Source organism: Salvelinus fontinalis, chromosome 11 (genome assembly GCF_029448725.1).
Source record: "Salvelinus fontinalis isolate EN_2023a chromosome 11, ASM2944872v1, whole genome shotgun sequence".
NCBI lineage: Eukaryota > Metazoa > Chordata > Actinopteri > Salmoniformes > Salmonidae > Salvelinus > Salvelinus fontinalis.
Window position 1 is genome coordinate 37,165,123 of NC_074675.1, and position 12,465 is coordinate 37,177,587.

Genomic DNA, 12,465 nt, shown 5'->3' on the forward strand with positions numbered 1-12,465 from the left:
AACACGTTAACCAAATACCTTAATTGGATAGGAGTTTCAACTAAAGGTAACACAACTCAATACACCACAAGACAAAACAACACAACACAGGATAACACAACATAACACAACACAACACAAGAAGGTAACCAGATACATCAGCTAGGAGTTCCAACTAAAGGTACCACAACACAACAAAATACATCACAAGACAACATAACGTATCACAACACCAGACAACACAACCGAACACACCACAACACAATAAAACACAAGACAACCCTACACAACACAAGTACAACACTACACAACAAACCATAACACAATACCACACAAGACAGCAAAAGATAAAACAACAGAAGTTAACCAGATACATCAACTGGAGTTCCAACGAAAGGTACCACAAGATAATAGAATACAAGACAACACACCACAGCAAAACAGAAGACAAGACAACACATCACAACACAAAACAACACTAGACAATACAACTGAACACAACCGAAAACATTAGAACACAAGACCACACCACAACACAACTGAACACAACAACACAACATCACAAAGCATTACAAGACAAGACCACCCACCACAACTCAAGACAACACAACACAACACACCACAGCAGCACAACACAGCACAGGACAACACACCACAATACAATTAGTTGACAAGATACTTTAACTGGATAGGAGTTCCAACTAAAGGTACCACAACACATGACAAGACAACACAACACACCACAAGACTAGACAACACACCACAACACAATACAATACAACTCAAGACAACACAACAAAACAGAAGACAACACAAACATTTAACCAGATACCTCAACTATGTAGGAGTTCCAACTAAAGGTACAACAACATAACACAACACAACACAAAACAACACAATACCACACAACAACAAAATACCAGACAACACAATACAACACAAGACAACACAACAGATATGCCAAGTCTAGGTCCAAAAGGCTTCTTAACAGCTTCTACCCCCAAGCCATAAGTCTCCTGAACAGCTAATCAAATGGCTACCCAGACTATTTGCATTGACCCCCCTCTTTTACGCTGCTACTACTCTCTGTTTATCGTCTATGCATAGTCACTTTAACTCCACCTACATGTACATATTACCTCAATTACCTCGACTAACCTGTGCCCCCGCATATTGACTCTGTACCGGTACCCCCTGTATATAGCCTCGCTACTGTTATTTAACTGCTGCTCTTTAATTTTAAACTGCTGCTCTCTTTATTTTTACTTATCTATTTTTTACTTAACATTTATTTTTCTTCAAACTGCATTGTTGGTTAAGGACTTGTAAGTAACCATTTCACTTTAAGGTCTACACATATTGTATTCGGAGCATGTGACAAATACAATTTAATTTGACAAGACCACACAACACAACACAGCACAGGACAACACAACACAACACAAAACAACCCAACACAGCAGACCACAACACACCACAATACAACACAATACAACACAAGATGTTAACCAGATATCTCAACTGGATAGGAGTTCCAACTAAAGGTACCACAACACATCACAATACCACACAAGACAAAGCAACACAACACAACACAATACCAGACAAGACAACACAACACAAGACCACACACCACAAGACAAAACAACACAGCACAGCACAGGACAACACAACACAACACGTTAACTAAATACCTCAACTGGATAGGAGTTCCATCTAAAGGTACCACAACACATCACATCACAACAAACCACCACAGCAGCATACCAGCAGCACACCACCCTTCTCAATCCAAGATGGCGTAGCAGTCAGATGTCCATTGTCCTCGTCTTGTTTTGTCCCGTGTATATATATTTTTCTTCGCATATCTTTTTTATATATATATTATTTTCTTCTTAAAAACTCAACTTCAAAACACTCTCCTGCAACCCACCTCACCAAATGTGGTGCGGATCTGTTTTTTTTTCTTCCTCAAAAGTATTATTCACCTCGTATCCGAAATCTACAACAGAAGCTAACAAGCTAACCAGAAGTTAGCCAGCTCACAAGCTAACGTTAGTAGCTAACGTTAATAGTTCAGCTAACCACAGCTAGCGCTCATCAGCTATCCTTTAGCTCGGAAAACTATTGCCAGTTTTGTACAACGCGACTCAGACCAGAGCATACCAGACCTTTTTTTCTCTCCATATCCCCGGATTTTTACCTCAAGCTCTGGACATTTACACCTGGATCTTGCAGCTAACTAGCTGCTATCCGAGTGACTATCGGCTAACACCAATTCCGGAGCAAACACCAATTATCCCGGAGCTAGCCAGCTGAAGAGTGCCATCAGCCACTCCTGAGCTACAATCACCTATCCGGACCCGTTTTACTGCCGATGCGGAGCCCCACCGGGCCTTCACGACTGGGATACCGACGTTATCTGCCCGAGGGAGTATTTCAACCGGCCCCTCCATCGCGACGTAACCTGAACGTCCATATACTAACTGCGGCCCGCTAATCGTTAGCTGTCTTGAGCCTATCGGCTGCTATCTGAACAGGTCTATCGAACAATCTTCTTAGGCCACTATAACTATTTTGACAACTGGATCGGTCCCCTCTACCACACGGAACCCCACTAATCTACCGACGGAATTGCACGGCGTGGCTAAAAACAGACCTCCATCTTCTGCTAGCTTGCTACCCATGACTAGCTGTCTGAATCACGAAGATAGCACCAGTTAGCAAACACAATTCTACAACTCACAACCTCTCTTTCGCCACCGCCATCCGGCTTGGATTCTCTGTCGACACGACCACGTCTGGTCTGCAGACAAATACCCCATCCGCTGTGCCCTCAACCGGCCTCCATCTGAGCAGACCCCCTCCGTCTGAGCAGACCCCCTCCGTCTGAGCAGACCACCCCCCCGGGCTACTAACTTTAAACGCCGCGGGCTAGCTTAGTGGAGGCCTCACTACTTCATCTACGGCTGGCCCCTGGACACTATGATCACTTGGCTACATAGCTTATGCCTGCTTGACTGTCCATTAATTCACGGTACTCCATTCTGTTTATTTGTGCTTTATCTGTCGGCTCTGTGCCTTAACTCAGGATCTGTGTGTAGTTAATCCGACCCTCTCTGCCCAGTCGTCGCCATTTTTACCTTCTGTTGCTGTGTTAGCCGACTAGCTGCTGTTATCTGACCTGCTGTTTTAGCTAGCTCTCCCAATCATGACCTGCAATCACTTTATGCCTTATTGTATGTCTCTCTCAAATATCAATATGCCTTGCATACTGTTGTTCAGGCTAGTTATCATTGTTTTGGTTTGCAATGGACCCCGTAGTTCCACTCTCCGTACCTCTGATACCTCCTTTGTCCCACCCCCCACACATGCGGTGACCTCACCCATTGAGACCAGCATGTCCAGAGATACAACCTCTCTTATCATCACCCAGTGCCTGGGCTTGCCTCCGCTGTACCCGTGCCCCACCATACCCTGGTCTGCACATTATGCCCAGAATCTATTCTACCATGCCCATAAATCTGCTCCTTTTATTCCTTGTCCCCAACGCTCTAGGCGACCAGTTTTGATAGCCTTTAGCCGCACCCTCATCCTACTGCTCCTCTGTTCCTCGGGTGATGTGGAGGTAAACCCAGGCCCTGCATGTCCCCAGTCACCCTCATTTGTTGACTTCTGTGATCGAAAAAGCCTTGGCCTCATGCATGTCAACATCAGAAGCCTCCTGCCTAAGTTTGCCTTACTCACCGCTTTAGCACACTCTGCCAACCCTGATGTCCTTGCCGTGTCTGAATCCTGGCTTAGGAAGGCCACCAAAAACTCTGAGATTTCCATACCCAACTATAACACTTTCCGTCAAGATAGAACTGCCAAAGGGGGAGGAGTTGCAATCTACTGCAGAGATAGCCTGCAAAGTTCTGTCATACTTTCCAAGTCTATGCCCAAACAGTTTGAACTTCTAATTTTAAAAATTAATCTCTCCAGAAATAAGTCTCTCACTGTTGCCGCCTGCTACCGACCCCCCTCAGCTCCCAGCTGTGCCCTGGACACCATCTGTGAATTGATCGCTCCCCATCTAGCTTCAGAGTTTGTTCTGTTAGGTGACCTAAACTGGGATATGCTTAACACCCCGGCAGTCCTACAATCTAAGCTTGATGCCCTCAATCTCACACAAATCATCAAGGAACCCACCAGGTACAACCCCAAATCCGTAAACATGGGCACCCTAATAGACATTATCCTGACCAACTTGCCCTCCAAATACACCTCTGCTGTCTTCAATCAAGATCTCAGCGATCACTGCCTCATTGCCTGTATCCGCCACGGGTCCACGGTCAAACGACCACCCCTCATCACTGTCAAACGCTCCCTGAAACACTTCTGCGAGCAGGCCTTTCTAATCGACCTGGCCCGGGTACCCTGGAAGGATATTGACCTCATCCCGTCAGTTGAGGATGCCTGGTCATTCTTTAAAAGTTACTTCCTCACCATATTAGACAAGCATGCTCAGTTCAAAAAATGCAGAACCAAGAACAGATATAGCCCTTGGTTCACTCCAGACCTGACTGCCCTCGACCAGCACAAAAACATCCTGTGGCGAACTGCGATAGCATCGAAGAGCCCCCGTGATATGCAACTGTTCAGGGAAGTCAGGAACCAATACACGCAGGTAGTCAGGAAAGCAAAGGCCAGCTTTTTCAAGCAGAAATTTGCATCCTGTAGCTCTAACTCCAAAAAGTTCTGGGATACTGTAAAGTCCATGGAAAACAAGAGCACCTCCTCCCAGCTGCCCACTGCACTGAGGCTAGATAACACGGTCACCACTGATAAGTCCGCGATAATCGAAAACTTCAACAAACATTTCTCAATGGCTGGCCATGCCTTCCACCTGGCGACTCCAACCTTGGCCAGCAGCCCCGCCCGGCCCGCTGCTACTCGCCCAAGCGTCCCCAGCTTCTCCTTTACCCATATCCAGATAGCAGATGTTCTGAAAGAGCTGGAAAACCTGGACCCATACAAATCAGCTGGGCTTGACAATCTGGACCCCCTATTTCTGAAACTGTCCGCCGCCATTGTCGCACCACCTATTACCAGCCTGTTCAACCTCTCCTTCGTATCATCTGAGATCCCCAAGGATTGGAAAGCTGCCGCTGTCATTCCCCTCTTCAAAGGGGGAGACACCCTGGACCCAAACTGTTACAGACCTATATCCATCCTGCCCTGCCTAGCTAAGGTCTTCGAAAGCCAAGTCAACAAACAGATCACTGACCATCTCGAATCCCACCGTACCTTCTCCGCTGTGCAACCCGGTTTCCGAGCCGGTCACGGGTGCACCTCAGCCACGCTCAAGGTACTAAACGATATCATAACCGCCATCGATAAAAGACATTACTGTGCAGCCGTCTTCATCGACCTGGCCAAGGCTTTCGACTCTGTCAATCACCATATTCTTATCGGCAGACTCAATAGCCTCGGTTTTTCTAATGACTGCCTTGCCTGGTTCACCAACTACTTTGCAGACAGAGTTCAGTGTGTCAAATCGGAGGGCATGTTGTCCGGTCCTCTGGCAGTCTCTATGGGGGTACCACAGGGTTCAATTCTCGGGCCGACTCTTTTCTCTGTATACATCAATGATGTTGCTCTTGCTGCGGGCGATTCCCTGATCCACCTCTACGCAGACGACACCATTCTGTATACTTCCGGCCCTTCCCTGGACACTGTGCTATCTAACCTCCAAATGAGCTTCAATGCCATACAACACTCCTTCCGTGGCCTCCAACTGCTCTTAAATGCTAGTAAAACCAAATGCATGCTTTTCAACCGTTCGCTGCCTGCACCCGCACGCCCGACTAGCATCACCACCCTGGACGGTTCCGACCTAGAATATGTGGACATCTATAAGTACCTAGGTGTCTGGCTAGACTGCAAACTCTCCTTCCAGACTCATATCAAACATCTCCAATCCAAAATCAAATCTAGAGTCGGCTTTCTATTCCGGAACAAAGCCTCCTTCACTCACGCCGCCAAACTTACCCTAGTAAAACTGACTATCCTACCGATCCTCGACTTCGGCGATGTCATCTACAAAATAGCTTCCAATACTCTACTTAGCAAACTGGATGCAGTTTATCACAGTGCCATCCGTTTTGTTACTAAAGCACCTTATACGACCCACCACTGCGACCTGTATGCCCTAGTCGGCTGGCCCTCGCTACATGTTCGTCGTCAGACCCACTGGCTCCAGGTCATCTACAAGGCTATGCTAGGTAAAGTGCCGCCTTATCTCAGTTCACTGGTCACGATGGCTACACCCACCCGTAGCACGCGCTCCAGCAGGTGTATCTCACTGATCATCCCTAAAGCCAAAACCTCATTTGGACGCCTTTCTTTCCAGTTCTCTGCTGCCTGCGACTGGAACGAATTGCAAAAATCTCTGAAGTTGGAGACTTTTATCTCCCTCAGCAACTTTAAAAATCTGCTATCTGAGCACCTAACCGATCGCTGTAGCTGTACATAGTCCATCTGTAAACTACCCACCCAATTTACCTACCTCACCCCCATACTGCTTTTATTTATTTACTTTTCTGCTCTTTTGCACACCAGTATCTCTTCTTGCACATGATAATCTGATGATTTATCACTCCAGTGTTAATCTGCTAAATTGTAATTATTCGATTTATTGCCTACCTCATGCCTTTTGCACACATTGTATATAGATTCTCTTTTTCCTACCATGTTATTGACTTGTTTATTGTTTACTCCATGTGTAACTCTGTGTTGTTGTCTGTTCACACTGCTATGCTTTATCTTGGCCAGGTCGCAGTTGCAAATGAGTACTTGTTCTCAACTAGCCTACCTGGTTAAATAAAGGTGAAATAAAAAAAAATAAAAAAAAATCCCACTTAACTCTGTTGCTAAGCAGGGTTGGTCGGTCCCTGGATGGAAGTTGTTTTGGAGGGCCAGTAGGAGCTACTCTTTCCTCTGGTCCCCAAAAAATATTCCAATGCCCCAGGGCAGTGATTGGGGACATTACCGTGTGTAGGGTGCAGTCTTTCAGATGGGATGTTAAACGGGTGTCCTGACTCTCTGTGTTAACCCTGTTAACCCTGATGTACTAGCTAAATTCCCAATCTAGCCCTTATACCATCATAGCCCCCCTAATCATCCCCAGCTTCCAATTGGCTCATTCATCCCCCCCACCTCTCCCCTGTAAGTATTCTCCAAGTCATTGCTGAAAATGAGAATATGTTCTCAGTTAACCTACCTGATGAAATGATGGTACAAAAAAAACCACAACACAAAATGTTCACCAGTGTGTGTGTGTGTGTGTGTGTGTGTGTGTGTGTGTGTGTGTGTGTGTGTGTGTGTGTGTGTGTGTGTGTGTGTGTGTGTGTGTGTGTGTGTGTGTGTGTGTGTGTGTGTGTGTGAGAATGTGTGTACATGTGGTCCTGTCCTCTCCAGTTTTTAATGTAGGTCAGTACCGGCGGGATGCGACCCAGTCCTATAAGAGCTATGAGTTCTTTAGACCTGACAACCAAGAGGCCATGAAGATACGCAAGTATGAACCAATCACAAAGCCTGTTATCAGAGTATAAACGAATGATAGCCTGTTATGAGAATGAACCGACCAGACAGTCTGTTAGAATATGAATTAGTCTGTCCTAAGAGTATGATGCAAGCTCACTGTGTGTGTTTGTGTCTGCGCACGTGCGTGATTGTGTGTAGGGCCTGTGCCATTGCGGCTCTGAAGGATGTGTGTGCCTACTTCATGCAGGAACAAGGACAGGTGGCAGTGAGTAACCATCATGGAATCTTATGAAATGATGGGATCTTCATGAACCTACAATGTGGTTCAAAATTATTGACACCCTTGATAAGGATGAGCAAAAATTACTGTATAAAATATATTATTAAAATACTGAGCTATATTGTATACTCAACAAAATGGGGAAACTATTGTAACGGCTCTCTTTCGGTGAGTGAGTAGACCAAGGCGCAGCGGGTGATGAATACATAATGTTTATTTGACAAGACGGAAAAACACGAAACGAAATACACTTGAATGATAAACAAAATAACAAAACGAACTAGACAGACCTAAACTATGAACTTACATGAAACGAGGAAACACATGAACAGGAACGACCGAACGAACGAAACGAGACAGTACCGTGTGGTGCAAAATACACAGACACAGCGACAATCACCCACAAACAAACAGTGAGAACAACCTATCTTAATATGACTCTCAATTAGAGGAAAACGCAAAACACCTGCCTCTAATTAAGAGCCATACCAGGCAACCCAAAACCAACATAGAAACAGAAAACATAGACTGCCCACCCAAAACTCACGCCCTGACCATCACACACATACAAAACAACAGAAAACAGGTCAGGAACGTGACAGAACCCCCCCCCCCCTCAAGGTGCGAACGCCGGGCGCACCAGCACAAAGTCCAGGGGAGGGTCTGGGTGGGCATCTGACCACGGTGGTGGCTCAGGCTCCGGACGCTGTCCCCACACCACCATAGTCACTCCCCGCTTCTGTATCCCCCTCCCAATGACCAACCTCCAACTAAAACCACCTAAATGAAGGGGCAGCACCAGGATAAGGGGCAGCACCGGGATAAGGGGCAGCACCGGGATAAGGGGCAGCACCGGGATAAGGGGCAGCACCGGGATAAGGGGCAGCACCGGGATAAGGGGCGGCAGGTCCTGGCTGAGGGACTCTGGCAGGTCCGGGCTGAGGGACTCTGGCAGGTCCGGGCTGAGGGACTCTGGCAGGTCCGGGCTGAGGGACTCTGGCAGGTCCGGGCTGAGGGACTCTGGCAGGTCCGGGCTGAGGGACTCTGGCAGGTCCGGGCTGAGGGGCTCTGGCAGGTCCGGGCTGGGTGGCAGCTCCGGACTGTAGGGCAGCTCATGACTGTAGGGCAGCTCATGACTGTAGGGCAGCTCATGACTGTAGGGCAGCTCATGACTGTAGGGCAGCTCATGACTGTAGGGCAGCTCATGACTGTAGGGCAGCTCATGACTGTACGGCAGCTCATGACTGTACGGCAGCTCATGACTGTACGGCAGCTCATGACTGTAGGGCAGCTCCTGACTGTAGGGCAGCTCCTGACTGTAGGGCAGCTCCTGACTGGCTGGCGGCTCTGGCAGCTCCTGACTGGCTGGCGGCTCTGGCAGCTCCTGACTGGCTGGCGGCTCTGGCAGCTCCTGACTGGCTGGCGGCTCTGGCAGCTCCTGACTGGCTGGCGGCTCTGGCGGCTCCTGACTGACGGACGGCTCTAGCGGCTCCTGACTGACGGGCGGCTCTAATGGCTCGTGGCAGACGGATGGCTCAGAAGGCGCTAGGCAGACGGATGGCTCAGAAGGCGCTGGGCAGACGGATGGCTCAGAAGGCGCTGGGCAGACGGATGGCTCAGAAGGCGCTGGGCAGACGGATGGCTCAGACGGCGCTGGGCAGACGGATGGCTCAGACGGCGCTGGGCAGACGGATGGCTCAGACGGCGCTGGGCAGACGGATGGCTCAGACGGAGCTGGGCAGACAGGCAGTGCAGAAGGCGTTGGGCAGACGGCCGACTCTGCCCTGCTGAGGCGCACAGTAGGCCTGGTGCGTGGTGCCGGAACTGGAGGTACCGGGCTGAGGGCACGCACCTCAGGGCAAGTGCGGGGAGAAGGAACAGTGCGTACAGGGCTCTGGAGACGCACAGATGGCTTGGTGCGTGGTGCCGGAACTGGAGGCACTGGGCTGGAGACACGCACCATAGGGAGAGTGCGTGGAGGAGGAACAGGGCTCTTAAAACGCACTGGAAGCCTGGTGCGTGGTGTAGGCACTGGTGGTACTGGGCTGGGGCGAGGAGGTAGCGCCGGAAATACCGGACCTTGTAGGCGTATTGGCTCCCTTGAGCACTGAGCCAGCCCAACCTTACCTGGTTGCATGCTCCCCGTAGCCCGTCCAGTGCGGGGAGGTGGAATAACCCGCACTGGGCTGTGTTGGCGAACCGGGGACACCATGCGTAAGGCTGGTGCCATGTAAGCCGGCCCAAGGAGACGTACTGGTGGCCAGATATGTAGGGCCGGCCTCATGATATTTGGCTCAATGCCCAATCTAGCCCTACCAGTGCGGGGAGGTGGAATAACCCGCACTGGGCTATGCACCCGTACAGGAGACACCGTGCGCTCTGCTGCGTAACATGGTGTCTGCCCGTACTCCCGCTCTCCACGGTTAGCCTGGGAAGTGGGCGCAGGTCTCCTACCTGCCTTCGGCCCACTACCTCTTAGCCTCCCCCAAGACATTTTTGGGTAGTACTTGCGGGCTTCCAGCCTTGCTTCCGTGCTGCCTCCTCATAACGTCGCCTCTCCGCTTTCGCTGCCTCCAGCTCCGCTTTGGGGCGGCGACACTCCACTGGCTCTGCCCGGGTCCTTTACCGTCCAGGATCCCTTCCCATGTCCAATCCTCCTTTTCCCACTGCTGCTGTCGTTGCTGTCCGTTAACCCGCTGCTTGATCTGGGTTTGGTGGGTGATTCTGTAACGGCTCTCTTTCGGTGAGTGAGTAGACCAAGGCGCAGCGGGTGATGAATACATAATGTTTATTTGACAAGACGGAAAAACACGAAACGAAATACACTTGAATGATAAACAAAATAACAAAACGAACTAGACAGACCTAAACTATGAACTTACATGAAACGAGGAAACACATGAACAGGAACGACCGAACGAACGAGACGAGACAGTACCGTGTGGTGCAAAATACACAGACACAGCGACAATCACCCACAAACAAACAGTGAGAACAACCTACCTTAATATGACTCTCAATTAGAGGAAAACGCAAAACACCTGCCTCTAATTAAGAGCCATACCAGGCAACCCAAAACCAACATAGAAACAGAAAACATAGACTGCCCACCCAAAACTCACGCCCTGACCATCACACACATACAAAACAACAGAAAACAGGTCAGGAACGTGACAACTATATTGTTTTATGCTAATACAATCCCTCAGAGACAGAGATATGATTTAACAAGTAATGTATATTTTTTCAAAAAGGTAGGGGTCAAAATGATTGGAACCCCTGTTTTCAATACCTTTTAATACCTGACCTTGCTAGAATAACGGCACTGAGCCTTTTCCTAAAATGTTTTATGAGAACGGAGAACACATTTGGAGAGATCTTAGACCAACATTATTTGATTTTATACAGTAATTTTTGCTCATCTTTATCAAGGGTTTCAATAATTCCAAACTCCAATGTATATGGACCTATACGAATACATACTGTATGAACTAGTATAAAGCAATATTAATCTATATCAGGGATGGGCAACTTTGATGGGGGTGGGGGTCACAAAAACTCTGAACTCATCATGAGGGGCCGCAGTGGCTAGCAGGTCTGCGTACCGACATCCATACCCACACATGCAGTGTGTACATTGCTTCTGTGGATCCCGAAAAGGCCCTAGCCTTTTGGGGGTCCTAAGTGAAATTTTGTTGGGGGTCCCACCCCACCTTGCAAGCAAAACATTTTAGTGGCCCCCCTCTTGACAGCGGAGATAAGATTTAGCAATTTTATAAAACATTTCATGCAATTCTACTCATTCTTACATTGGGCAGAGAGACAAATTAGCAGTTTTACAGCAAATTCCTGCAATTCTACACATTTTGCCCTAGGCTGGAGAGAAATGTTTTCCGTTTTTTATTTTACGTTCAGTAATTCGACCATGATTACTTCAAGTTTAGATAGCTTGCTAGACTAACTTACCAATCTAAAACTATGTGCTGACTAATTGAGTGACTTTCAGTCATTGAGAAAAAAATGCTGATGCACAACCAAATTTGGAAATTGCACCTATTCTTATGCTCAACAGTAATTTGAGACCCCGACTGGGTAAAAAAAAATTGTGATCGGGGGGATTATCCGCAGGCCTACAAAATGCCATTTGCCCATCCCTGATATATACAGCATTAAGCACTATGATGTATATGAACCTACATTATACTGTTTGAACCAGTATGGTGTATATCAGGGGTGCCAAACTCATTCCATGGAGGGTTTAAAGGAACGAGTTTAACACCTATGATCTATTTGAACCAGTTTGAATTTAGATGAACTAGTATGAAACAGTATGATGTACATGCCCTCAGGTGTTTGATGCCACCAACACAACTATAGAACGTAGAGAAGTCATTCTCAGCTTCGCCAAGGAGAACGGATACAAGGTCAGATGGAGTGTGTAGCTGTTTGTGTATTTAGCTGTGTGTGCGTCGCTTTCTGTGAGGCTGTGTGTGTAGCTGTGTTTGTGTAGCTGTGAATTTAAAATATATGTATTTTTTAACGTTTGTTTAACCAGGGAGACACATTGAGACCTAGGTCTCTTTCACAAACATGCCTTGGGAACAACAGTCACATCAGCACACACACAATTATATACAAAGACACAAAATATACACAATATACATACAATATACACATTA

The 12,465-nt window shown here is 47.8% G+C and overlaps 1 protein-coding gene across 4 annotated transcripts in view; it reads left to right on the forward strand.

The window, feature by feature from the left end:
- LOC129865656 (6-phosphofructo-2-kinase/fructose-2,6-bisphosphatase-like) overlaps window positions 1-12,465 on the forward strand; it is a 97,771-nt gene that overhangs the window by 18,526 nt on the left and 66,780 nt on the right. For all 4 annotated transcript variants that reach the window (XM_055938602.1, XM_055938603.1, XM_055938601.1 and 1 more), the window contains exons 3-5: window positions 7,441-7,537; window positions 7,705-7,771; window positions 12,136-12,210. In XM_055938602.1, the coding sequence (XP_055794577.1) occupies window positions 7,441-7,537; window positions 7,705-7,771; window positions 12,136-12,210 (239 nt within the window). The remainder of the gene's footprint in view (window positions 1-7,440; window positions 7,538-7,704; window positions 7,772-12,135; window positions 12,211-12,465) is intronic.